A 27,259-nucleotide genomic window follows, 5' to 3' on the forward strand; every position below is an offset into this window, starting at 1 on the left:
CTTTTTCTCTTGCTGAGTCACTTCCTGTGACCTTAAGTGGGCCAGCTAGCACACTCGCAGGCACAATTACTGCTGGAGTTACTTGCTACCTGAGGTTGTCTGTTTCAGTTAAAAAGGACAGAGTTTTGAGTGCGTACGTCTTTGTGATTGCAACGTGTAAATATAAGATGATTTGCGCTTTAGTAGATTTCAAAGTGATGCATGTACACTGTTGAGCCTTTACCACTAGAGAGCAGAATCTCCTCGGAACTGGCAACTCTGAACATTACACAACACTTCAGAAGTAGGCTGCTCCCTTCCACAACTCTTCCAGATATTAAAGCAGAGGTGTTCGGCTAACTCTGATCCTGGATTTTGTAATTGCTGTTAGTTAGTCCAACCGTTAATATAACTTGAGCAACCAAATCTGTCTTTGAGATCCGGGTCCTACAAAATCTGATTACTGAATGTGGCGTGGCGTCTAAAACCAAAATACTTTTTAAAATGAGAATCTAGAGCTATTTTTGCATGAGGTACTGTTTTGTTTCATTTCAGCTTCAACAGACTGGAGGCAACAAAAACATGTGCCAGTCTGATGACTACTGGAATGCACCGCGACCCAATTTTGAAAATGTTTCAAAAATTGTTCAAATACAGACATTTCGAACGATTCACACATCACATTCTTATAAAAACAGTGCTTTTATTTCTGATATACTGTGAAAAAATAATTACATAACATTTTTTTAAAAAATATTGGAAAAAAAATTAAAATGAAATAAAAAAAATGGAAAATTAACTTCTGTTGTACAGCTGTAGAACATTTCAGCTACGAAGAACAGTACAGTCAACTTTTGTTTTCTAAGACACACTTATACAGGATACAGTCCTACCAGCAGAATAAAAGTATTGGAGCAGGAACTTGGGGAAAGTAAATGATTACATAAAGATATTCATACATAAAGAGAGACACGCACGCGCACACACTTGTCATACCATCACTGTCGTTGAACTCTGCCCTTAAACTGGCTTATAAGGTGAGGGATTATAAAAGTCATGTTTTCCTAAGGCCACTCTTTTTTTAAAACCAACAAACACCTTCGTGTTTCGCTCATCGAGATTTCATGGCGCTTCAATCCTTTTAGAAAGGCGCTGGAGAAAGGTGGATCTGGTAGGTTAGGCCACGACCCCTCCAGACGTTTCTCCCGCTGTCGAAGTAAACAAATGCGCCATGGCGACCGTCTGATTGACAGCTCAGGCAGGTATAAAGGTGTTTTCTGATGATGACGAGCATCTTGCTCTTCTGAACACTCTTTGGCTCTGGACCGGCCTCCGTCCAAACTGAACCCAGTTCATTTTCCTCCGTTTTTATCATGGATCATTAAAAAAAAGTCCCGCTGCCGATGCACAGTCCTCCTGCCAATTTTCCCTCGCACCATTGAAATGTAACAATACTGCATTTTAAAGAGTGCATCACATTGGATGACCTAAAGTAATACTTGGAATAGGAGTTACACGTGGGAAAATATTTACAGGACTCTGTGAAAAGGTATTGAAACTCGGATGAAGAGGAACCCATCGTTTCTTGGTTGGAGAACCAGTCAAGATGGATTGTCTTCATCCTTGTCACCATCGTGGACGGTTATCTCCTTCAGAATCTGTCTGAGGCATTTTTGTGTCTGAAGACCAACTCTCCAAAAGGTAGTTTTCTATTTCTTTTAGTTCTTTTTATTTTCTTTACTTTATTGGTCAAAAAATGTTTCCAATAAAGTAGCCACCTGCATTGGCACAAATAGCAGGAGTGAATATATGTGTAGGAAGAGTCTCCAATCTATAAGGTAGAGAGATAAACTTCAAATCACAATATACGGTATATGTATGAACATTCAGTTCTCTGGGTTAGAGCCCAGGAACCAGAAAATGTCAGAAGATCCATTCTGGATTAGCACTGAATCAGTTCAACTTGGTTTCTGATGATCTTTTATACGAAGGTGATGGCATAGCAGCCTGATCTTAGATCAGTATGTGTACCTAAGGCTGGATCATAAGGTTTAAGACCTCTGAAATCTCCGACCCTTCAAAACACCTTTTTGCCACTCGTTACTGAGTCTCGAAAGGACAAAAACAAACAAATCTGCATATTTCCTTGTTTGTTAAGGTGAATATCACCCAAATAAAGACTGATACTCTAACAATGAACCTTTGGTCCACAATTCCTTACAGAAATATGAGAAAAAATAATTCTGTATTTCGGGAATATTCAAAACACTCTAGTCTAGTGTGCAAATGAGAGATTACAGGTAGATTATAAGGGTAATTTATGATAGAATACTGGAATGCAGTGCAAACAAAGGCCCCACTACAGAAGCACCATGGAAAAGAGTGGGGAATTCAGACATATATACGCAATTACACTGTATGTGCTCTAAGATCAATCAGTCACCATGTAAAAACACTATGAAAAAATATATATGGTCTACTATGAAGCCCCCTCCCCCATATCCCACTATATACTCCACCAACTGAGGTTTCAAACCAATGGTTTGTCTCACTGTGGAAAAAGACGGCAAGAACGATGGCTGCCATTGACCATGTCTGATGACTGTCGAATGGCTTCCTGAACTGGTCTCCTTTCCCACCTGATGCTAAATTCTCTCTCTTTCTTTCTTTATTTTTTAACAATAGATGGCTTAGAAGTGCTCTATTTAATCAATTTAGACTGATTATTGAGAATGACACAGCATCCTGCCTCAGACAACTGAGCTAGGCAATTAAAGGTGACTACTGAACACTGGTTAGTTCCACACTAGTCGCTGAACGGTAAGGCTAGCAGCCCACTTTTTGAGGTAGCTTAGCAAGCTAGATAGCTGGTTAGATACTAATTAACAGGTTAAGCGGCTAAGAGTACTGAAAGTTGTTTCCAGTTAATTATACATGCTTTGGTAACCAAGAATATATGGTAAATAGCATTGTGCTCTCTGTTTGCTAATTTGTCTGCATTTGCTCAGAGCCAGAAGGGAGGAATTCAAGAAGGTCCATATTAAGAGTACAGTAACTATCATTGAACCACTCCAATTCTCATCTGGGTGCCATCTCTGCTGTGTTGCTTTCTAACAGTTTCTTCCTTTATATTAGCATCACAAAGGTGTAAAGACGAGTTGAAGAAGCCATTCAAGAGAATCCATAACTAACTCTTTCATGATCACCTCTGCCATATAGTGTACTCTTTTCACACTGACGAACAATGAGGCTTCCTTCATTTCTCAAGTTCCAACCGCGAGCCCACTAATTCATAGATTAGCCGACTTAATCAGCATTGTGAAGATCTTAGATCTTTCATTGATGCTAGTCTGTTTTCATCTTGATTGTGACTTTCGCTGTCAGCTTCTTGAGCTAAGGAAAAAGCAAGGAAGGACGCAAAGAAAAATCTTCTCATCTCATCTAATACCACCCTGTCCTCTTGTCTCTCGGGCTCTGTTCTCATCTGTTTCCTACTTTCCATCCTTCCTTCCTACCCAACTTCCTCCCATGTAAGTGTGTGTGTGTGTGTGTGTATGTGTGTGTGGATGAGTGAGTGTACTGAAGCAATGAAGAGCAGTGCAACGGGTCAGGACCCTCCTTGCTCACACGTGCGTCTGCATCCTCTGCGTGTGCCGGTGGGAGTAATCGGAATGCTGGGAGGTGTAGGAAAAGCGCGTGGAGCTGCCATACTTCCCCAGTCCGGTCTCCGGGGTGGTGGCGGAGCCGGCAGCACCCACGCTCGGCCCCACGCTATACATCTCGTATGCTGGCCCACCTTCCAATGTAGCCAGGCTGGACGGGGCAAAGCCCAACCTATACGTGGGGTAGTGTGCTGGGTAGCTGTAGTTGTCGTAGGCCAGCTGTGGGGTGGAGTCCAGGAGACCGCAGTCTGCTGGGAAGTCGCCCGTCTGTGGACCGGAGCTGGGCGGAGGCTGCTGCGTCTGCCCGGGCCGGCTGAATGTGTTGAACTGGGCGTAGCTGTTGTGCGACAGTCTAGAAGGAGGTCGGGGGTCGTAGCAGCCAGCTCGTGACCCTGGGGCCAAGCTGCTTGGTGTACCGGGACCTGCTGTAGCTCCAGGGGCACCTGAGCTGCTGCTAACTGCTGCAGCTCCCCCTGGTTGGTTGGAGGAGCGGTACTCTGAATAGTGCATCGAGCGGGAAGCAGGGCGGCCTTCATCGTGGGTGGAGGCTCGCACGTTGTAATAGCCATTCGTCGGGTCCTATCAAAAGAGAGAAAAACTGAGTATATGCAAAACCATAACTGCATAGTAATATCCGACTGTCCAAAATAATTTGCCCGAAGTGTCTACTTACTTCTTTTCAGTGCTCATTCTACCTTAGAGCTAATGACAAACATATTAAGTAGCCAGTATTCTAGAAACTTGTCACAGATGCTGTATTGTGTGTGTTCGTGTGTGTGTGTGTGAGAGAGAGAGACATTCACCTTGAGCTCATAGTCCTGGCGTGTATCCAGTGTGTCGCTGCGGAGCTCCTGCTTGAGGTCGATGTCATCTTTAAAGGGCTGGGAGGAGGGAGAGAGGGTCACAGAGGGCAAAAACTAAAAACCATAAATGACAAAAACCCAACCAAGAGGGGGGAAGGGGAACAACACAGGCAGGGGGATGGAAATCAACGAGGTAAGAGGAGGAAGGTAAAAAAAAAAAAATGGGGGGGGAGGGAGGTTGAGAAAGAAGAGAGGATTAAATTCAGTTTTTCATGTAGCATTTCGATTAAATACATGAAGCAAAACTGCTTGGCAGACTGCAGTCCAGTGAGCGAGGGTCCGAGGGATGCCGTGTTAAATTTGTGAAGTGGTCAGTAATGTTCAGTGGCTGAATTTCAAGAGTGCCGTGGGGTTAGTGGGTTAGTGCTGTCTCTGCTTAGTTGTTAAGATTGCGATGGTGTAGAAAAAACATTTTTAATCATCACATTATTTGTATATAACATTGTTAAATACAAATTATACTTTAAGAATACTAATGCATTGTAAATTCTAATGTAAAAGAAAGTATATTTCAAGAAATTCCAAGCATGTTGTTTACATATTCCTTGGCCTCTAAGAGCTGTATCAAGATCACAACAGTAATATGCCATGAATTCAGAAGCTCACAAATGCAAACCCCTTCCTGGAACAGTAAAGGTGTCAGATTAAATGGCAAATCTCTAAAAGCCATAATATGCCTGCCCTTCTGATGTATCTTGCCTGCACACTCTTGGGGCATGTCCAGAAGCTGAGAGGGAAATGTGATTGGACACTTAAGCTCCCACTGGGCCTCAGAACCAGGAACCGTTCCGTGACAGTTCTTCGGAGAACCTCTCCAAAAGGATCCTATGTGACACCCCAAATGTCAAGGAGGAACTGAAGAATCCCCAAATGGTTCCATCAAAGCTTTAATAAACCCACTAGTTTGCCCTGTTAAAGCCCTGCAGTTTTTCACTGCTCTTGCAATAAACCGAGGAGCAGTTTAAGTCAGAGAAGCAAACGACACACTGGAGACACTGTTCTAGAATTGAATGCTATTATTAGCACAGTTGACCTGCACTGAGGGGTCGCAAGGGAGCCCCGGGTGTTGTTTTTTTTCTCCCTGTGACCTTCCTGGTAAACATGTATGGTTCCCCCATTCCTGTACTCCCCTCGTGTACACACCCGGTTTTTCCATCATTACAAGTTGTCAAGTTATCTCAACCTAGAGCTGTTAGGACATTATTTGCTGTGTTTTATCCAATAGTGAAATGGCTTAAAAGTTACAAACCATAGTTTATTAAGAAAGATGTACCTGCCCAAAACCTTCTTTTCTGTTAAGGTATTGGCCTACAATACTGTAACTAAATATATGGCTTACCTAATAAAATATGTCTACAGAGTTGCACCTAAATTCCTATTTAATTCAAAGCCCCTCTCCATTCTGGGGCTCTAGAGTGTCGTCATGGGAACCGCAAACTCACGGAGTACATAGCCTTGACCATGCGCGTTGCTGTGGAGACGCTGCCTGAGTCTTCCTCCAGGCTGTGGGTCTCTTTGTTTATCGTCTCCACCTTGATGTCTGGCTTACCGAGCGTGACCCCTCGGCGACCTGGAAACGATACAGACATGTGACAGTGCCGTTTGTGCACTGTATAAGTCTTTTGTCCAAAGACAGGCGTTTCTGTGGCCCTTTCTCTGCACGGCCGTCCTCCTGAGTAAAAAGCTTGGCCTTAATTGAGGGTTGTTGGAGGAATTTATGCCTTTGCTCACGATGAAATCCTTCACTTTTACGCACACTTTAATTGACAGCACAACGACTATCAACTTTATCGAGCCAGTAAAAGTTGCAATAAATATCACCCTCTGCACGTGTGGCTGTGTGTCCGTGTGCTTGCGTGTGTACTTACTTCCTTTGCGTTGACGGTACAGGAAAAGGGCTAATGCCAGCAGACAGAGCAACAGCAGTATGGAGCAGCCTACTGTGCCCCCTACAATGACTCCAACATGAATTATTTCTGTGAGAGAGAGGAGAGGTTCAGCTCGAAACATTCAAGCAAACGCCCTGGACTTGGAAATATACTGGAGTGCAGTCACACTGGAAATAATGTAAGTTATCGAAATGTGATGTTCTTTCTCTTATTTTCACTATCCTCGCCTTCATGTCTTACTAAAGGAGACATTCTACTTGAGCAATGGATCTCTGCCCATTCTGAGCAATTTTACTACTTCCCAGACTTTGATTGTGACTGCACTTTCATAGAGGCCTTTTAAAAAGATGACACTATGCTGTGTCTCTGTGCGTGTGTCTGTCTGTGCGTGCGCTCACCACTTTCCTGCAGCGTGATGATCATGGTCCCTGGGCCGAACGCGTTCCACGCTGTGCAGTTGTAGGTGGACTGAAAGTCAGACTCCATGACGCTGTTGATGGTGAGTGTGGAGAGCACGGCCCCTCCTTCTGCGGAGGGCTTGCTCTGCTCCACTGTGTAGCGCTCGGGCAGGGTGCCTTTCTCCTTCTCCCACACGTTCTCCTTCCAAGCCCACACCTAACGCACACACATACACAGAACAGATTTTCTGAAACAGATCAATGTATCAAATGTGTTGCCACTGTGGTGCTGTGGTGACAGTACTGAGGAAAATGAACCTTGCGATTATTGTTGTAATGAACAGGTGCTTATTTGTCTACCTGTCTAATAATACCACAATTTCCTCTCAATCTTAACATTACTGCATTAGTGATATGTTTTAGTTTAAATTCTTACATTTTGATGCCAAAAAATCCTTATACACAAATACATTTATTTGGCAGCATGGAGGACAGAAAATGGTGGTTAAGTGTCACATTTTAAAAACTGTACTAAAAAGAACTGCATTATTCATAATGAACTTTGAACTTACTTAAACATAAATAACTCCTCAGAAAAGGACTGCATTTGCTGCACGAACTACACACATGCAGGAGCCAAGCACGTGGGGAGTGAGTGGCACATGAGCAGCGAGTAACAGGTGGGGTCAAAACATTTGCGGGGGGCCAGGCACACAAGGAGCATGGGGCCCTATCCCATAATTCATATTTTATAAATGGCCCTGCATGGAGCTGCATGGCCTGCTAGTTGCTCCACATCCCCATCATGCCCAGACAGAAGTGCACTCGAAACGAGGATTATGTTGTGCATTGGTCAGTCTCAGCCGGGGAAAGTGAATGTTGGATGTGCTAGCTGAGGTCAAAGGCCCACTCATTTCACTCATTTTTAATGTGGTTCAGGTAGATGTTCTGAAGTCTTTGTTTCTAAATATGGATGAATAGCTCACACACAGAAATATATATTAACACAAACATGCACACACAAACATAATATATAATATATAAATGTATGTGTGTACATATATACATTACAATTTTGTAGCTATTTACATTTGTCTGTCATGCCCCTCATGCTTGGTTTTGTACATTGTAATAAGTGTAAAACAGTTTAAACAGTTGTAGGAAAACCTGTTTCTAACAATAAAACATATTCAGAAAAATGCTTGAGCTGAGGTCAGTGCTCCGGGCTGCCAGATCTGACGGGAATTACTGAATTACTGAAGCAGTCATTACTGAAGCAGTCATTACTAAAATAGTCATTACTGAAGCAGTCATTATTGAAGGGGTCATTACTGAAACAGTCATTACTGAAGAGGTCATTACAGAAGTACTCATTACTGAAACATTCATTACTGACGATTTCCTGACTGAAGCGGTCATTACTGAAGCAGTCATTACTGAAGCAGTCATTACTGAAACTGTCATTACTGAAGCAGTCATTACTGACGAGTTCATTACTGAAACAGTCATTACTGAAGAGGTCATTACCGAAGAGGTCATTACTGAAGCAGTCATTACTGAAGCAGTCATTACTGAAAGGGTCATCCCTGGAGCGGTCATTACCGAAGCAGTCATTACTGAAACAGTCATTATTGGCGCGGTCATTACTGAAGCAGCCATTACTGAAAGGGTCATCCCTGGAGCGGTCATTACTGAAGCAATCATTACTGAAAGGGTCATCCCTGGAGCGGTCATTACTGAAGCCGTCATTGCTGAAGCAGCATGTGAGAGACTCACGATCTTGTCTGGCGGAGGGGTGCTGGTGGTGTAGCACGTCAGCTCTCCTCTCTCTCCTCTGACTGCGTACTGAACGGGCTCACTGGAGATGATGGGGGGACCTGCGCCAAGGGAAAAATGCACATTGCTTCCAACACCTCCGCTACAGGACGAGGCCTGGTACTTTACATCATTTTTACATAATTACTCCTGCAATGAGGAACGATGTCATTGTTAATATCACTTTACTGCAGCTCTGCTGATTGGTATGGGAACAGCACAATGTGTTCAGTATGGAAACAGCACATGATACACTCTTTAGCAGTTCCTGCTTGTTATGCAATATTGCTTATAATCAGGCTGTTTATAGGAGGAAAATCATATTATTGGTGAATGCAGGATGGGAACACTGCAGTCTTTCAGTTTGGTATTTTGTCTGCACAGGCAGGGTCTTGTCTCTGGAGACTGACCGTTGACAGTGAGAGTGACCTCGGTCTCCCCGACGCCGATCCTGGGCACTATGGCTTTGCACACGTATTGGCCAGCGTCAGCCTGGCTCACCGACTTCAAATACAGCTGGTTATTATTACTCAACACCTGTGGACAGGCAGAGGGAAACATTCATTTCACGTTTGCAGTAAGCAAACGTGCTATAACCATGTAATATGACAGAGTGGCCGAAAGAAAATAACAACACAAACACCTACAATATGAAGAGCGTGAGTGGGGGAGAGAGGGAGTGCATACATTCCATCTTGCATCATGACAGGAAGGAACCGTTTATGTCAAATGGATCGAGGAAGACACCCAAAAGTTAATTATAAGAGAGGATATGGAAGCGTGGCAGAGAGCAGAAGAATTAAAGAGAAACGAAAAAAGGGTGGTCCACAAAAACCTCACCATCAGCCATGGTCTTAGTAAGAAGGTCTCAGTAAAGTTGTAGTTACTATAGTTCAGTGGCTAGAGCAGGTGAAGCAGGACCAGTAACACCAAGGATATGGGTTTGGTTCTCAGGCAGGACTTATACTGTCCTAGTGAGGCTTTCAATAGACAGGCGGAAGAATGACTTCAACGTTTCCATATTAGGGCGTAAAGTGATAATATTAGGGAGTGTAGTTATATCTGAGCCTCTAATTTAAGTGCTGTGCATATTTTTCATGTAGTGCTATCATGCTGATATATTATATATTATATTATATATTTTCAAGTCACTCATGTCACTCTGCCAAATACTGCAAATGTAAAGTATCAGAATGAAAGAGTAGCCTGATGGAGAGGAAGAGTTGAACAACAAAGAGCTTTTGCACGATTTCTCACCATACTGGAGCCCTTCTTCGTCCATGTTAGAGTGAGGGGGGGATTCCCCGCCCACTTACAGTTCAGAGTGACGTCCAAGTCCATGTCCACCGATACTGGCTTTGGCTCCACCACCAGGATGGGGCCGACTACAGAGCGTGAAAATGTGAACATGTGGCATAAATTGCAATCTGAACACAAGCCTACTGACTGCACAGAACATTTTGGCTCGTGACGTATTTTGACTGTATAACTATATAACTATAATTAGATTCAATTAATAGCATGCAAGTCAATGAGTCTTGGAGGTCCTGCTTACAGTGGACATCCACGAGTATGCTGACGTTGGTGCTCCCCACTGCGTTGAACACCTGGCACGAGACCGGTTCGGTAAAGAAAGAGTGGTCCGCCTTAGTGACAAACACACTCTCTCTGGCTCCTTGGATAACCACACCACCCTTGGCCCACCTAATGGAGAGGAATTCAAATATTCAAGGTCAAGATAAGTGAGAAATAGCCACATTTTCTCATTAATAAAAAAAGTCCCACAGAAAACCTTGTACTAGGCCATATTGACCTTGCGTTATTTGTATTTGTATCTAGGCAATAAGCAACAGAGTATGAGCTCCAGGTCAGAGGCACTGTGGAAAAGCTACAGACTGGAAGAAACAATGTTTTCTTCCTGGAGCTACAGCTAAAGCAGTGTGCAAGACTGACTGGTCCTTTGAGGCACTGAAGAAACAGCCATAACAAAACACCAACAAACAGGGGAATCGTGGGGCACACATACTTGTAGCCCATTATCGGGGGGTTGGCAGTGGCCTGGCAGGTGAAGGTCACCCTGTCTCCTTCCAGCACAGAGCGTGGCTCAATAGATAACACCACCACAGGAGGGTCTGCCCCAATCAGGATCATGTCATCAACAAAAAACAAAAGGACACATTGCATTACAATTCCACCGTAATGCCGTCTACTCTATGCTCAGTGATAGCAGCACTGGACATGCTGCAATGTGGATGCTGCAGTGTGAACAACCATGTATGTGGACCTCCATGTGATAAGGAGTGGCACAGATATCCCTAAGTCCACAGTCATGCCCAATTTGTGCTAGTGTAAGAGTCCTCTCACACTGATGCATGAGGGTAGATAAGGGGCATGCTTAGGCACATGCGATTCCTGTGCAGGAGACGCACGCCGGGGCAGACTCACGGTGCACATTGAGAGTGACAGAAGCACGTTTGCCCTTGGGCACCGCCTGATTGGTGGCCATGCAGCTGAAGTTCCTCCCTGTGTCGGTGTCCACCGGGAGCACGGGCAGGAAGCTCCGCGTGGTGACTCGCTTCCTGTCTGGCAGCACTTCCTGCAGGGAAGGAGAGAGGAGAGTGGAGGGCATGTCACTGCTGCGTGCTGCCAATGTTCTGAGAAGGAAGTGAGACTCTGCAGAAGCTCTGCAGAAATGTTTCTAGTTCGATTTGGATACTTCCATTACATGTGCATTTCAACATGTTATGGCATTATGGCAGTTTCTTATAGTTTCTTATATATGAGACCAAGAGCCACAACAGTTAATAGAGAAATGGGCTAAAGTGCGTGTGTTTGTGTGAGTGTGTGTGTGTGTGTGTGTGTTTGTGTATCTCACCGTTGTGCTGACTGCGCCCTCTACAGGCAAGCCGTCTTTCTGCCACTCTATCACAGCGGGGGGCTTGGCTCCCCGAGCCATGCAGCTTAGGTTGTGGGATACACCTGCAGTGAGGAGGATCTCTGGGGAACCCTCGATCACTGGCTCATCGGGAGGAACTACACGAGCACACAGAGGCATCATGCTAAGGACAAGCACCATATACATGTAACACAGAACGTTTGGAACAGCAGATACAATGCCATTCCCCATCCCACAGCAAAAAAAAAAAAAGGTACTGATAATATGTTAGAATGAAGTTATGCACTTCGGTTCACTCCAAATACAAGCCGTCTCTCCTCTGCCAATAACAGGCACAAGCATATGGTGAGACATCCATACAGACAGACATACTTACTGAGAACAGTGAGTTTGGCTCTGCGAGAACGTAGGGCAGCTTCTGTAGCCTGACACTCGTATAACGAGTCATCGGAGAGCTCGGCAGAAGAGATCTCCAGGTTGTACTGGCCCACGTTTGCCAGCCGCAGCACACGGTACCGCGGCCAGGCTGAAACACACAACGCCTGCCACTTAGTCACCCAACACTCACCAATTCAGCAAGATGGCTTGTGTTTGCAGATGCTGAAGAGCCTAGTCGCAATACATGCGACATATACTTCTTTAATGATTCTTTAATCTACAAATGCCATGGATATAATTTACTCTGTGACAATTCAGTGGACAACGGACAGTAGTATATGAAAAGCACTCTTTCTAAATGGACAGTCTCTAACACAAAGGTTCTCGACTGTAGTCTTGGGTACCCACTGGCCTATCTTGTTTCAAGTTTTCTGTATTTCTGACATGCTTGAACCCGCTCATGAAGTGCTTAAAAGTGGCTGATGAACTAGATCAGGTGATAGAGGAAGCATGAACCCGTGCAGAGAAGTGAGCCCCCCTGGACTGGAGCTGTGGACTCCTGCTATACTATGTCCTGGGGTACTATATTTGAGCACATGAAATATACGTGTGAAGTAAATGAGAACGTGTTAAGAATGGGATACGTTTGTTTTGATCTTGTAACTGTTTGGTGATATACAAACTCTCACAAGACTAAAGGTACAGAATATCTATATACCTTATACAGCAAAATAAACAGATCATAAAAGATTCGCACACCCAGACAGACAGAAAGGGTTTTCTTGTCACCACTAGGTGGCATAAGAGTTCGTTCTCTGTGGCAGAATAAAATCTGCTAGCATTATGACAGGCACTTCTAGCTGCTGCTGCAAGAGAAATGACAGAAATACTGCTGTGGATTACATCATTCTCCCTCCTGTGTCTCTGTCTCTCACTTGTCTCATCTCTGCATCCTGCATGTGCTGACCTAGTGTATTTTTTGGGTATGTATGCCTTTATTTGTTTATAGGCATCTATATGTCAAGTGTGCATTGTGTACGTTGGGTTCATCATAATTGCAACCTGTGTGTGTGTGTGTGTGTGTGTGTGTGTGTGTGTGTGTGTGTGTGTGTGTACACGTGCGTGTGGGTGTGCCTGTGTGTGTGTGCGTGTGTGTGTGTGTGTGTGTGTGTGTGTGTGTGTGTGTGCGCGTGTGTGTGTGTGTGTAAGTGAGTGTAAAAAGAGCGCACCAGTGCCCATTCATACCCAGCCATGGGACAAAGTAGTGAAACATTTCATCAACAATACAAGACTACAACCAGAAAGAGAGAGGGAGGAAGAGGGAGGAAGAGGGAGGGAGAGAGAAAGAGAGAGCCACAGAGAGAGACAGAGAGAGAGAGAGAGATAGAGAGAGAGAGAGATTTAGTGAGAGAGAGAGACAGACAGAGACAGAGACAGAGACAGAGACAGAGGTTCTCTTTCCTCTCAAGCTTATACTGCAGATCATCTGTCATATTTCAGAAACAGCACTTCCACAGAATGTTCAGGAAGTACATTAACTGGTCCTTTAACACGCTCTGGGGAAACACAAACTGAAAATAAGTCTGTCACTATAATGAAATTTGATCTGGCGATTGACTGTCATACAAATAACTGTGAGTAACGATTTGTCTTTTTAAAAATTCCACTATTACAGTGTGACTGTACACATATAAATATTATAATGCACAACTCTTTTGATGAAGAATGTCAACCTATTAGGCAGTGAACTTGGGAAAATGAAATTTGTAGGCTTATAATAATTGCTAAATAAATTGCATTAATAAGCTATAAATCAAAGTAAATATCCTATGGCCAGAACATCTACTCCGTACTGGCCAGGTAGGTTCTGGGATAGGACCTTCTCAGGCTTAAGGCAGTGGCTGAGTAAAAGTCTATTTGGAATACATAATAATGCCATCCCTGACTTGGCTGTATAAATTGGGGATTGGTGTTTGGGAAATGTAGAATTTTCCTGGCAATCTGTACTACTTGTCAAATTTTGCCTGCATTTATTTGAACAGTGTTTTGTTATTCCATACTGAGTGGCAGTATTTCTTTGGCTATGAACTGCGTTACACCGTCAGTTAACATAGCCATTTGGTACTGTCCCTTTAATATTTAGATGCTGTTTGAGATTGTTCGAGATTACTTTCAGACAGGGTGAGTAAGACAGTTTGCAGTTTGAACAATATTAAGTCATCTAAGTATGCTTTATCTTTAAGTACTTTAGCCTCGAAGTTCTAGCGCAAAACTGAAGCAAAGATTAGATACCAAATGCTGAACTATACATTTTTGGTAAGGGAAAGTGCATTTCATAGTATTCCTCTATACATACTGAAGCTTGTACTCAGTCAGTTTTATCTCAACACATTTGTTGCGACAATAAGCACCGAATTCTTATTGTGTTGGATGCCTTTGAAATCAAATTACTATGGAAAATAATCATGATCAAAGCAAATCATCACAGTCAGCTTAAATTTTCACGATCAAGCAATTATGTTATAATTGTAACAGGCCTAACTGAAAAGTTAATCAAACAGTGGGGGAAAAAAGAGAAAACAACATGACAGAGAGAGAGAGAGAGAGAGAGGGAGAGATGGCTAACCTCGGAGGCCCTCCCCAATGCCCAAGGCAAGCCCATCCTTGGTCCACTGCACGATGCCCGAGTAGTTGAAGACCACACAGGACAACACCACCCTCTGGCCCAGAACCACCGACTGATCTGCTGGTTCCTGAGAGAACCGTGCCATCCATACTGCAACACAAAGGATCATATTAAGCTCCACCAGCATTACAGCATTAAAGCACCCACACACACACACATACACATTCTACTCTACATTGTAAACACATGCAAACGTTAAAAGGTAGGCGTTTAAAATGCAGCATACATTTTTAGTTCTGAGAATCCAACGCCCAATATTACATTAACATCTCATCAACATTCATGCCACATTCAGTCCGTGGATGTAGAGTGTGCTATCACAGGAGGACGCTGAAGTGGAGGTAACCCCTGGAGATCAAACTAGTGCAACTTTCACACATTAAGGTGCACTGGTAACAAATAATTCTAGTGTAACCATGTCAGAGTGAGACATGCCTCAAATAAACCCAATGTAAGTCAAATGATAAAATATTAAGTTATATCTAATTAAGGAAGTATAGTCTAGGGGATGTACCCCAAATGAAATATTTAAACTAAGGGTGCAGTAAAATGTGAATTCAGCCAAATGTAATCTCTCCCCCAGTGTGAGACATTACAGCCACAGACTGAAAAAAGAAACTGCATCAAATGAACACAGCAATAATGAATCTATCGGGCCAGATTGCAGTCGTAGTGTTGCTCGACTGGCGAGAAGTCTATCTTTGACGCAAAGAAATGGCAAGTTTTAATAGATTAGCGAAGTGACATAACAAAATCACACCCGAAAGCAGCAAAACGCAAAGGGAGCAGAGCACAGTTCTTTAAAAGGTTAGGATGGGGAATCGGTCCCTCGAGAGCAAATTCCAGACACATTTCTTCACCCGCAAAACACGATACCCATCTAGGTTCCTCCCTCTTTCTAACAAGTGGAGGGACATGTGAAATGGCAAAAAAAAAAAAAAGAAACTTTGTGAAACAATTCATGAGAAGAGCTTTCACTCAAACCCTGCGTTATGTATCTTTAATTGGACCCAATTCAGGAATGTTGTAAATGAAGTACTCAATTTTTCCCTTTGCATTCCGCCCTTCTCTACCAGTCACTGCCTCATGACTCCTCATCGCCTCGTTCTTTCTTCCTTTCTAAGACAAGGTTTAGAGGATTCTCTACTGTTATCTCTTATCTTAGGGCCTCTTAAGACTCTGGCGTGTCGTTAAACAGAATGAAGACACTCGGCCCATCTCGCCACGTGCTCTTTGCATTGCTCACATTCTCCTTTTTCCTTACTATTTTCCTGAACTCAGTCCTGCTTTCTATTTCCGTGTCTTGCTCTCTGGTTGGAGGAGGTTTGGAGACACTGTCACAACCCATTTATCACATTAAATAGCAGCCCTCTGGCCCTCTGCCCCCCCTCCCTCTTTTTTCTCATTCCTACAGCATTCCTCTGTAAGGTCTCCATCTCTCCCTCTTTCTTAACAACTGGCATATGCCTCATCCACAGTGACCCCACGTGTCTCTCCCATTCTCCCCTGTGTTATACCGCTCTCTCTCTCTCTCTCTCTCTCTCTCTCTCTCTCTCTCTCTCTCTCTCTCTCTCTCTCTCTCTCTCTCTCTCTCTCTCTCTCTCTCTCCCCCCAGTGCAATCTTCTTTCATGGTTATTTATAATCACTTTGAATAAAGGGTAATAGAAACAAATAGTGGGGGAAAACACACTAATAGACACAACACAGAACGTCCTGTGCAGACTAATATGGCAGAAAAATACTCATTCCTGCAACTGGGCAGAATCATGGAGCATGAAGACCTACCATCAGCTGAAAAGAAATCGTGGACTTAAAACAGTACTGCTGGACGCTTACCTCAAGTGTGTGGTACTGATGACACCATAAGTCTTCTGCCATGAAACCCTACTTGAGCGTTTGAGCTCTCCTCATGGGAAATATGTTCACAAGAATGTAAAATATGTTCATTTATAACTGTCGTAATAAACGTAGCATATCTGTTTTGATATATTTGGGAGATACTAGAAAAGAGATGCATAATCTTCTCTTTATGTTTTTGTTAAATAACTGAAATGGAAAAAAGAAAAACACTTCTCGTGGCTTGAGATGGTAAAATGATGCAATTTAAAACAATAAATAGTTTTTTACTGAATGTGTTCTCATTCTCAGTGTAATGTAATATTCATCAAATATAAATACATAATGTATATTGGCTATATATCACAATGCCTTCTGGAATATCTCACTATAATGAAGAAAATCACAATAATGTATATAATATTTATATAAACCAAAACATTACTAAACTGATACCTTATGGTATGATAAATTCAGTTATTGTAGGAGATTAGAACAGTTAATCCCAGAAAACTGTAACAAATAAACGAGACAAATGAACAGAGTTAGAGTCCGTCTGTACTGGGTCACATTTGCCCTGTTGTAACGACACCACTTGTAGTTATTGCAATAATTAATTAGTGATGAGAAAGAGATAGCAGGTAACCTCAATTGAGACAACAAGTAACAAGAACACTGGGCACTAACAATACTTTTAACACTGATTAGGATTTGTTGTAATAAGACAAAAGAAAGTTAGGAAGCTGGTGCAAGAGAAGAAAGGGGGGGGGGGGCTTGTATGGTTTTCATTATGTGGGTTATGCAGCAGAGACAAATTTAGAGTGTCCTGATTTTTTAGAGTCACTGATCTCCAGATACCAGCAGTAGTCTACGCTGTGCTGCCAGGGTGCCCTGACCGCACCAAGCCATGGCCGCACAGCCTCTCCCACTGCAGTCACACACGCACCTCTGACCACACTAACACACCATACCAGTGTCAGGCACACATCACTTGACCGATCTGAGAAAGCCGCCTCTTAGCACTGATCACAACGGCTGGGCCCTACATTTAATCCTGTTTACCAAAACCGCCGGTGTGAATTGGGGTTGAAAGCCTTGGGCCCACAAGCGACACATCGCTGGCACACAGTGTAAGCACACTATCCACGTTCACTGTTATTCGCAGCTCTGTTATCTTGTTCAACAGCGTTTTATAAGAGTGGAAGGCCCGCTGCTCCCAAACTTGGTTGCATTGAGCATTGTTGAAATTCCTTTTTCATGTGTTCGAGCTTTTTGGGCCAGTCCAGAATGTGCAGGTATACAGCTGCCACCCAAATTTTGTCTGCTTGCCAGATCTGATGATGGAAGGAAGGGACGTCTGTCCTCTGCTCGGTGGCTTGAGACCTGTGCAATGTGCCACAGAACCTGTCATAATTTCATGTACCAGCTACAAGAAATCCATCCAGGGTGACCTATCAATTTATTATGTTTTCCCCCAAAAAATATCAGAAAGACTACTTAGATTGAAATGCCTCACATCTGCTAAGTGGAACATCTGAAGTTTTATTCTTGGCCTTAAATCAGTCATCTAATTAATGTTACAGTATGACATAGGATATGGTCTGTTTACATACATTTTGATCTAAGGCATGTGGATTATAAAATGATTTAAGATGAATATGTCTCTCTCTCTCTCTCTCTCTCTCTCTCTCTCTCTCTCTCTCTCTCTCTCTCTCTCTCTCTCTCTCTCTCTCTCTCTTGCTCCCTCCCTTTCCTGACTTAGCCTGTGGAAGTTTCTTATTCATGCTACTAATTGCTGCATGCATTCAACCTGAAACTCGTTTAAAAGTCCACTGACCTCAAAAGTGTTCTAAACTGAATTTATATGACTTTTGACAGCTTCTAATTATCCAGAGCAACAAAATGAATTTCAGCCATCAGTGCATACCCATCAATATCTGGAACCAATCAAAATGCCCCAAAGGTCTTCATGTTCTTCACCCCACCGTAAAAGCAGATACAGGCTGAAGTTTGGGAAAAACCCCAAATCCAAACAGACTGATACATGCGGGACTGGTAAACAAACAAATAAATTTCAATGACAGTTACACAGGCCTAAAGATACCAGGCTTGAAAGCATCCCACTTAGTGATTATGCAGGTTAACTATAGTGTAACTCAGCATGAGGAGTCCTTCCAAAACATTTTGCTATATTTTCTTTTGTTTAGTTAGTAGAGCACTTTTCTATACTTGCAATTTGAAATGTAAAACAAATGTACTTTCACATTAAATAAACCTTTTTATCTTTTATTTCCTTGTCTGCTCAAGGGTGCCGAGTTCTGCTTTAGTCAGTCATCTGTAAAGTCTTGTAGGTTGAGCACTGCTCTTCAGATTTCTATTCCAGCACTGCTAATGCCTTGGATTATGAATATGTATCGGAATTCCAGAGAGAGTGAAAGAGATGATGTCATCCAGAAATAGCCCCCTCCCAGGGGAGGAGATAAAACTGGCTTGGCACCACCCACTTCCTCGGAAAAGGTTCCATTGCTTTGTTTTATACCTTAAGGTGCAACTCATCTGTCATCTCCACTCTGACGCATCCATTGCCCTGCCACAGAATTGGAAAACCCAAAATAAAATGAGATTCCATGCTGATATTCACCACTAGGAAATAATCATTAACCAATCATGAAACAATTGTATAATGTTAAACCCTCAGTAAATTGTTAGAATGTAAAGAAAATGACTGTGTTTGTAATCTGTAAAACTGTAATTCAGAAGCCATGGTTTTAACAAGACATTTTAATGTGCCAGTCTACAGAAATGTTGGTGTTATAAAGGGGCACTAATGCAAATCTATGCAAATGAATAATGTAGCCATGTTGTTACAATGACTAATGAACGCATGTGCTAATTCTACAGCCGCCCTCTTTGGCTAATGCTCAAGGGCAGGCAGCTGTGTGACTTCATACACTAGCCACTCTCAGACAACAAAGGAGTATGTCTGATCAAGGAATACGTCACCTGTTTTAGTCAAGGGACCACATGTTACAGCCTAGAGAATTTCTAATTTCGCTTCATTTCAGTTTAAGGTCCATACTCTGCAAGCTGTTCCGAAGTTCTGTTTTCCTCTACAATGTTATCTCTTTTATTCTTGTGTCAACTTTGTTATTTTGTCATCTTTTTCCATGTTCAGTGGTTTATGGGTTCTTTTAATCAATGCGATATCACAGTCAGTTGTTTGTTGCATCCTGCTGTAATTGACTCCTCGTGTATTCCTCTGTCGTATTCCCACCATCCACCCCTCTGCCTCTTATACCTCTCTCTTGTTCTTTACTGGCCAATCCTGCAACTTTGCATTACTCGCGGTGGTCCGTTGCCATAGCAACAGCTGACGTGTGTGGAAAAACTACCCAAAAAGTTTTTTTTGTTTTTTTTTTTGCTTGCTTCATGCGTTTGTGTGAGTGAGTGTAGTGAAGTAGGGGCAGCTGTGTCTGGGGTGTGTGTGTGCCTCCCTCATTTTGCTGGATGCGCTGATCTCTGGGAAAAAATTTTTTAAATCATTTCTCACTCTCTATACTTTCGCTCCTCCTTTCTGTCAGTTTCCATTCTTCTACCTTTCCACGGGTCGACCCTTTTAAGCCACACCTCCCTCCGCTCAGTAGTCCTGTAGAAGAACAGCCTATGCGTTTTTCTGCTCTGATATCCTCCCACGTTTACTATGGCAGAGACAGGAATGTTGGACCAGGAGAAAGGGACGCTGACTATGGATGACATGTCCAGTCAGCCAAAGGACTTATCCAGTGCCATTTTCTGCCTTGCTCGGAAGGACGCATCGCTCGCGTTTACTTATCCACCACTACTGTTGGCTGCCAGATGGCACACCTGTATTTTTCTTACAGTGCCTCGTTTTCTCCCACTACCTCCTTTTGTCTGCAGCCTTTGGTTATTCATAATTCTTCCTCTACCATTTTCCATCTTTCTTCCCACCTCTCTACCCATCCTCCCATCACTGAGAGAGAGACGGAAAGGAAGAGCCAGAGAGACCATTCCGTGTCATCTGACCATTCTGTACCTCCTTATCTCCTATTTTTCCTCTCCCTCTATAACACACAATCTCTGTCCATCCACCCTCTCTCTCTGTCCTCCGTCTCTCCCGCTATCCCTCTCTCTTCATCCCCTCCTCTTCTCTTTCTTTGTCCCTCTATCTGTGCAGCCCTGCCGTTGCTATAGAAACAGATCTATTTGAAATGGGAGGGAAAGAAAATTATTTCTTGGCAATTTCCCCTTTCCCTGTTTCTCGGGCTTTTTCAGCCGCTGCCTTCCAGGACAGTCCCCTCTCCGCGAGCACTCTGCGTGAGCCCTCTCCTAGACCATTTTAACCTTTTTTGTGAGAACCACCATTGCAGCTTTTGTTGCTATGGCCACTGCAGGGACGTTGACACACTAATACACATAGTGGCCATGGCAACCTCAAGGGTCAGCACTAGAAAGCTGTGCTACTGCTTGAAGTGAATGTCCACTTCAAATGGACCAAGATATGAAGTATGAGCCTGTACTTCACAAACGGCCGCTGACCACAATAAATATTATGGTCCCCAAATAAATATTAAAAAAGCTAGGAATGTGTGTGTGTGTGTGTGTGTGTGTGTGTGTGTGTGTGTGTGTGTGTGTGTGTGTGCGCGCATGCAATACATCTATGCTACCAAATATTGCTTATTAAAACAAGGACAGAAAAATGTTTCATCCGCTGTCTTCTTGCTTGTTTATTACAATTGTTATTATTAGCTTGCTTATTTAATTTATGAACTAATTTTCCTTTTCTTTCCAGCTAAAGAAAGAAAAGCACTAGACAGTTGTGAAATTCACCTTAAGTAATCATCCACACCAATGCATGAGTAGTAGTGGTGACTAATATGTTGTTTAAACATGAGTAACTAGATAACGCTCATTAATGTCTGGTACTGCCAGACGCCATAGCTAGGGGCATTCATACAGTATATGCCTCAGATCTTAAATAGCGCAAACTTTAAATGCACAATGTTCCATTAGCAGTTGATTGGTGAGCCATCGAACTGCATGATACTCTGTCTTTCGGCAACTTCATTGGACATCCAGTTACAATGGCTTTATTGTAGGCTTGCTAGTTGGCTCCAGAACCCTCTAGTGGGTTTTTTTTCTTCAGGCTTGCTGATTGGACAGCCCCAGTTATCAGCCCTCCCCGATTCGAAAACTTCAGACAGCAAGAAATGACATCATCATCATCAGCCACATTCCATTGCAGCGGGGGCAGGGGGAGCCAGTGGGAGGGGTGACCGAAAACTCCCCACTAATGCACAAATATGCAGACATGGACATATGTGCACACATGGGCCAACAATACACACACACACACACACACACACACACACACACACACACACTCACACACACACACACACACACACACTCACGACAGAGAAGAGGCTCAGCAAAGTGTCTACAGTACAGAGTGCCCCTTCGCCATGTGCTTAATTCATGTCCTCCATCTCTGCCCCTCACCCTCACTCCCACTCTTTTGCTCTTAAACCCACCCCCCACCCCCCCAACCCAATCCCCTTCCATGACCCCTCCCCCCTTAGCTCTGACTAAAGGAATGCAAGAAACACATCTGGAACTTATTAAAGAGAGAGAAGGAGGGAGTCTGGGGGATGGAAAGAGGGAGAAGGGAAAAAAAACGAGAGCACTGAGCGAGTGAGCAACAGAGGAAGAATGAAAAGCAGACAGAGGGCCAGAACAAGAGGGGCCTGCGACGAACTTTTTCAAAGCCAGTGGGGTGAGTAGAAGAAGACGTGCAAAGAGAGGCGAAATGTGGCCAAAAGGAAGAGGAAAGATCGATGAGGGGTGGACACAGTCGGAGTGAACGAATGGCACATTTAAACGGCATGTTCAAATCAATGTCCATAAGCAAAAAGGATGAAAATGATGTGACTGATAGAAGGAATAGGGTTCAGAATTCTTCGCCCCAACCTAGCCGTTGAACTTTCCTCCACCCACCAACATTCATTGTCGCACGGAGAAAGACAGAGGCACAACAAGAAAAAGAGAGTGCAAGGAAGAGGCAGAAACACACACGTAGAGAGGGTACAAACCATCCCCCCTATGAGAGCAGTCAGGCATGAGTAATAATGCCTTTCTCTTCCTATGGCATAAACCCCCCCAAACACACACACACACACACACACATTCTCTCTCTCTCTCTCTCTCTCTCTCTCTCTCTCTCTCTCTCTCTCACACACACACACATTCTCGCTCTCTATCTCTCTCTCTCTCTCTCACACACACATTCTCTCTCTCTCTCTCTCGCTCTCTCTCTCACACACACACACACACACACACTCATATTCTCTCTCTCATCTTTGTGTTCATCTTCACAGGAGATGCGTAAACAAATTAAGGAGTACATAAGAGAAATTATTCAGTACTTCCACATTTATCTGTAGAACTAGAGAGACAGCCAGGCTTAGAACTAGAGCCACTCTGACATGGGATTTTTGGAACCATCACCCAAATTCATGTTAAATTGGTGAAAAACACTGTGTACAAATGTTTATATTTATAACATTTATGACATTTTATTTTGCTTAAAAAATTACATTGGTCTGAGCAAATCAAGACATTAAGATTAAAGAAATAAGGTATGCTAGATAAAGCAAGAAGTATAATAATCTTATTCAGATTTTTGTTTTCTAATATAACTAGGCAACCAAAGTGAGCCCCTTTTTGTCCTGTACTAAAATACACTGCAGTGGTCACAACATTTGGTATTCATACGAAAGTGCACAGCTTTGATATAATCAATAAATAACATAGTCATTTGTTTATAGTTGGCAAATGGTGTAATCTTTTATGCACTACAACTTTTCAAATATAAATTGTCTGTGACCAGGTATTTTAAAAATGCAATTTTGATATATCTGTACTCTACCGAAGTATGCCAGATTCAACATTAAGCATGGCACAATTATAGCTGTAACTAATAAAGTGCTATACATTTTATAGTCAGTGGTAAGTGGTAGTCCGCAACCCTTGGCACAACACTACTGAACCCTAAAGTCAGCTGACTGTAGTACAGTCTGTTACCCTATGTACACTGTGATTTTGTCTCCTCCATGGATACTATTTTACAAATAGTCACACTTTACATATTTTTGAGACAAATAATTTAAAGGCAGTCTGTGTGCCAAATATTTTTAAGTTTCTATAATATCTTAATTCTGAGTTCTTGTACCTGTACACCTGTGCACTAGAAAGCTTGCTTAGTAGAGAGTTATTAGAGAGTAGAGACTTACTGACAAAAAAGTATTAGCTGGAATGTTTTACTATACATTTATACTCTACATTCACTGGCAGATACAGTTTTCAGTCACTGTTTATACAAACACATACGAATACCACATAAACTAATACTTTAATACTGTATATACATTTATAGATATATTACCTGCCCTTTAAAAACAAACAATCTAATAAAAATCTAGGTAGTTCATTAAAAAAAAAACAAAAAAAAAACTCCTGGAAACATGTCACAAATGTACAGAAATCAAGGCAACTTACAATTACTCAGTTAACGTCTAAGTGTATAGAACTGAAAGATATCATGAGCCTGTAGGTAGAGCTTTAGAACAGGTGTACCTTACTGACCGTCAACTCAGTGTCTGCTCTGTTATTTGATCCCACAAAAAAGGTTTTGCATCTGATCCATTAGTTGGTTCAGGTGAAAAATGGGTACTCGTTACATATGAATATATAAATTATTGACCTACTGCCACTTATGGTAACTTACATGTACATTACAGTATAGACTTACATTTCCAGAGACTAATGTGTAAACAAATAAATGTTTGCTGTAATCTTGCTTTTACTGGGAGTTGTGGGATAAAGGTCACAGACTCTACCCCTGATATATCAGTTCATAAAGGGCTGAGTGACCAAGGTTTAAACCTGGACAAACTCAGATGGACGAAAGGCTTAATAAGTAGTTAAAAGGGCAAGAGTGTTACATATTTTATTGAAAAACTGTATATGATTATATCACATCATATTAAACTGGTAGAGCCTAGTAGTCTATATTCAACATAATGTTTATGTTTATGAAACATAATTCAATATAATGCTCTCATTTTGAAATTGTATGCGAACTCTGGATTTGTAAAATGCTCTTCTTGGTAAACTGTTAAACACCTCCTAGAAACATTAACTAATGTGCTTTGGTTCACTGCAGTGCACAATGTGTGTCACTGTAACAATACATTTGCAGTGCTCAATGTGTGTTACTCTTACTGTACATTTGCAGTGCATAGTGTGTGTTACTGTTACTGTACATTTGCAGTGTAGTGTGTGTTACTGTAACAGTGCACAGTTCACATTTGCAGTGCACAGTATGTGTGTGTGTGTTACTGTTACATTGCATTTGCAGTGCACATTGAGTGTTACTGTTACAGTGCATTTTGACACACTGCCTCCGTGCATGTTCACTAATGATCTGCTCTGGTATTCAAGAACAGGGTAAAGAAAGATTCCAGGAAAAGATCTTGTAATTAAAGTGCTGACACAATTAAAATAAGAAGCAAAATTACTTTAAGCATAATTACATATATAGAAATGAAATATGGTTACCATTGCTCATTCTGAGTATGGAGTGGCAAGAGTCATAATACTAATACTAATACTAAAACTTTATTTATTTATTTCACAGGTATCTTACATGTAGCTACGTGATGCCAAAAAAGGGCAATGTGAAGTTAAATTCAAGGAGCCTGAAGCAATCTACTGTTGCTGCTCCTGTTTGTGCTCAGGGATTATGTTCTTTTTGCACAAATCCCATCTGTGACAGCTCTGAGAACGCTTACTTGACATCTTTTGAGCGTCTCCGTGTTACTTTAACTGAGACAGAGCAAATTTAGTTTCTGAATTAATAGCACCCAAGTAAGTGACTGGTTTGTGGTAAGCTTGGTCCTCACTGCTTTTTTAAAAAAGAATTGAAGCCGATTTTACACCATAAGAAAGCATTACATCATCCGTACTACCTTGCTGGGACTATAATAGAACACGCCCCTCACCTATGATGGAGTGGTCTGTACCTGCTCTGGCGCGCGCCCGCGCCCTCTCCCTCTTTTCCTCCGCACGCTTGTACGCACGCGGCGGTAGACAATGGACAGGAAGGGGGGTCCGCAGAGGCGCGAGCACGGGAGAGATGCTGTATTCTAACAAGTAGCGGGACCTTGCGCCTTCACGTTGCGCTCTGTAATGTCTCCTAGCAACTCGTCTGTCACACCAGTGAAAAAAGAGTTTAAGAAACAATGCCCATCGTGCCTTCAACTTGCACAAGTATTTGTTTAAAAAGCAATTCACGTCGTCATCTTTGTCTCACGTGCGCGGGTTTGTAAAGGTAGTTTAGGCTCATTTACTTGCATGACAGATCACGCACATTGCGTCCGCCCATCAAGAGAAAGAAGGAGAGAGAGAGAGAGTCTTCTTGTCCTTTCTTCCCTTTAAACCTCATGCTCAATTTGTATTCTCGTGATGAAAGGACGTTTGACGAAAGGAGCACCACTGTTTTACTGGCATAGTGGTCGCCTTAAAAGCTTTAATGCACACGAGGGCAGGCAAGGCATAGCCGACATCCACACCAAGTGCATCACACGTACAGTAAAGGTCATCTTGCGTCTTGAACAGATATGCGACATGAGCACCATAATCTCTCTCTCTCTCTCTCTCTCTCTCTCTCTCTCTCTCTCTCTCTCTCTCTCTCTCTCTCTCTCTCTCTCCCTCTCTCTCTCTCTCGCACACACACACACGCGCGCGCGCACGCGCGCGCATGCACACGCAAGTGGAGCCAGATCTTTTATTTGGATGAGCGCACACACCAACTTTTACTTCTTTGAGTCCGAACATTCATAGGCAGCTAACTTCAAAACAGGGTGATATTGACAAAGTTATCGAGGCATGACCTCTTACCTCTGTGAAAGCTCAACGCCAAACTCAGGAGAAGCAACCCCTTCATGGTTCAGGCGAGCGACAAGTCCGTTAGCTCAAATCTCCGCATGGATAGCGAAAAAAAGACCTCCACGGTTTTGCGCGTTCCGCCTTATAATAGTCCTTTCCATGCGTGTTCCTCCTGTGCTTCCTGCCCTCTTCTGCCTCCCTGTCGCCCCTTTTTGTGGTTTATAGCATTCTATTCGTTTTTGTGTCTGTTTGCCCCTTACCGCTCAACGACACTCCGTTTTCTCATTAACGGCACATTCCTCGCAGCGCTCTCTCTCTCTCTCTCTCTCTCTCTCTCTCTCTCTCTCTCTCTCTCTCTCTCTCTCTCTCTCTCTCTCTCTCTCTCTCTCTCTCTCTCTCTCTCTCTCTCTGGCGTCAGCGGACCCCCTCCCCTTCGTTTCTTCGTTACCTCCAGTTCCCCTCCCTTTTTGCTCTTTGCAACTCCGCGGCGACAGTTTTTCCCAGCCGGCGTAAAGCAAACGAGTCGGTGTTACAGGTTACAAGCGACAATATTTGCCTGCGAGGTAACAAATGATGTCGCGCATCTCCTTTGAGCTCCGTACATTAAACTATCTGCACGTCGGCGACGCAAGTTAGCTGCAGCCTGTGCCTGCCAGATGTTGAACGGACTCCCTAAACGAAATTGAGAATCTAGCGAAGCAGTGACACACTTAATGTAAATTGTTCACGGGCTTGAGTTCGCTAAGATTTTACGCAATGCTTGAATATGTATATACCCACATAAAAGAGACATGTGTTTGTCATTTATTGCAAAGATTTTTGAACAGCAACTAGATAAATTATTGCGTTGCGTCCTCTGGTGGAAGTAATATTTAGGGACACATTTTATA

At 42.9% G+C, this 27,259-nt stretch overlaps 1 protein-coding gene across 3 annotated transcripts; it reads right to left on the reverse strand.

Annotated features, from left to right (window-relative positions):
• Positions 1 to 665: 665 nt before the first annotated feature.
• On the reverse strand, positions 666 to 26,679 carry kirrel1a (kirre like nephrin family adhesion molecule 1a). 3 transcript variants are annotated; one of them, XM_027031637.2, is made up of 16 exons: positions 26,382 to 26,679; positions 14,507 to 14,656; positions 11,879 to 12,028; positions 11,482 to 11,639; positions 11,052 to 11,202; positions 10,633 to 10,738; positions 10,162 to 10,310; positions 9,864 to 9,991; positions 9,017 to 9,143; positions 8,568 to 8,668; positions 6,792 to 7,008; positions 6,373 to 6,480; positions 5,947 to 6,074; positions 5,204 to 5,329; positions 4,445 to 4,522; positions 666 to 4,220 (listed from the first exon to the last, which is right to left on the reverse strand). In XM_027031637.2, the coding sequence occupies exons 1-16, from the start codon at positions 26,425 to 26,427 to the stop codon at positions 3,603 to 3,605; spliced, it is 2,541 nt and encodes an 846-aa protein (XP_026887438.2). In that variant the 5' UTR covers positions 26,428 to 26,679; the 3' UTR covers positions 666 to 3,602. The 3 variants fall into 3 exon arrangements, with proteins under 3 accessions (XP_026887438.2, XP_026887441.2, XP_026887439.2); XM_027031640.2 differs by lacking the exon at positions 5,204 to 5,329; XM_027031638.2 differs by lacking the exon at positions 5,204 to 5,329 and having other exon boundaries at positions 4,445 to 4,558.
• Between the last annotated feature and the right edge of the window lie 580 nt (positions 26,680 to 27,259).

This window comes from Electrophorus electricus, chromosome 19 (genome assembly GCF_013358815.1).
Source record: "Electrophorus electricus isolate fEleEle1 chromosome 19, fEleEle1.pri, whole genome shotgun sequence".
Lineage (NCBI taxonomy): Eukaryota > Metazoa > Chordata > Actinopteri > Gymnotiformes > Gymnotidae > Electrophorus > Electrophorus electricus.

Bases quoted from the DNA above. Each gene is read 5' to 3' on its own strand.
- kirrel1a (XM_027031637.2), bottom strand. From the start codon at position 26,427: ATGAAGGGGTTGCTTCTCCTGAGTTTGGCGTTGAGCTTTCACAGAG. The intron at 10,739-11,051 runs GTGAGTCTGCCC...TGATTGGGGCAG, and splicing joins TGTCACTCTCAATGTGCACC to ACCCTCCTGTGGTGGTGTTA. The intron at 6,481-6,791 runs GTGAGCGCACGC...TCTCTCTCACAG, and splicing joins CATCACGCTGCAGGAAAGTG to AAATAATTCATGTTGGAGTC.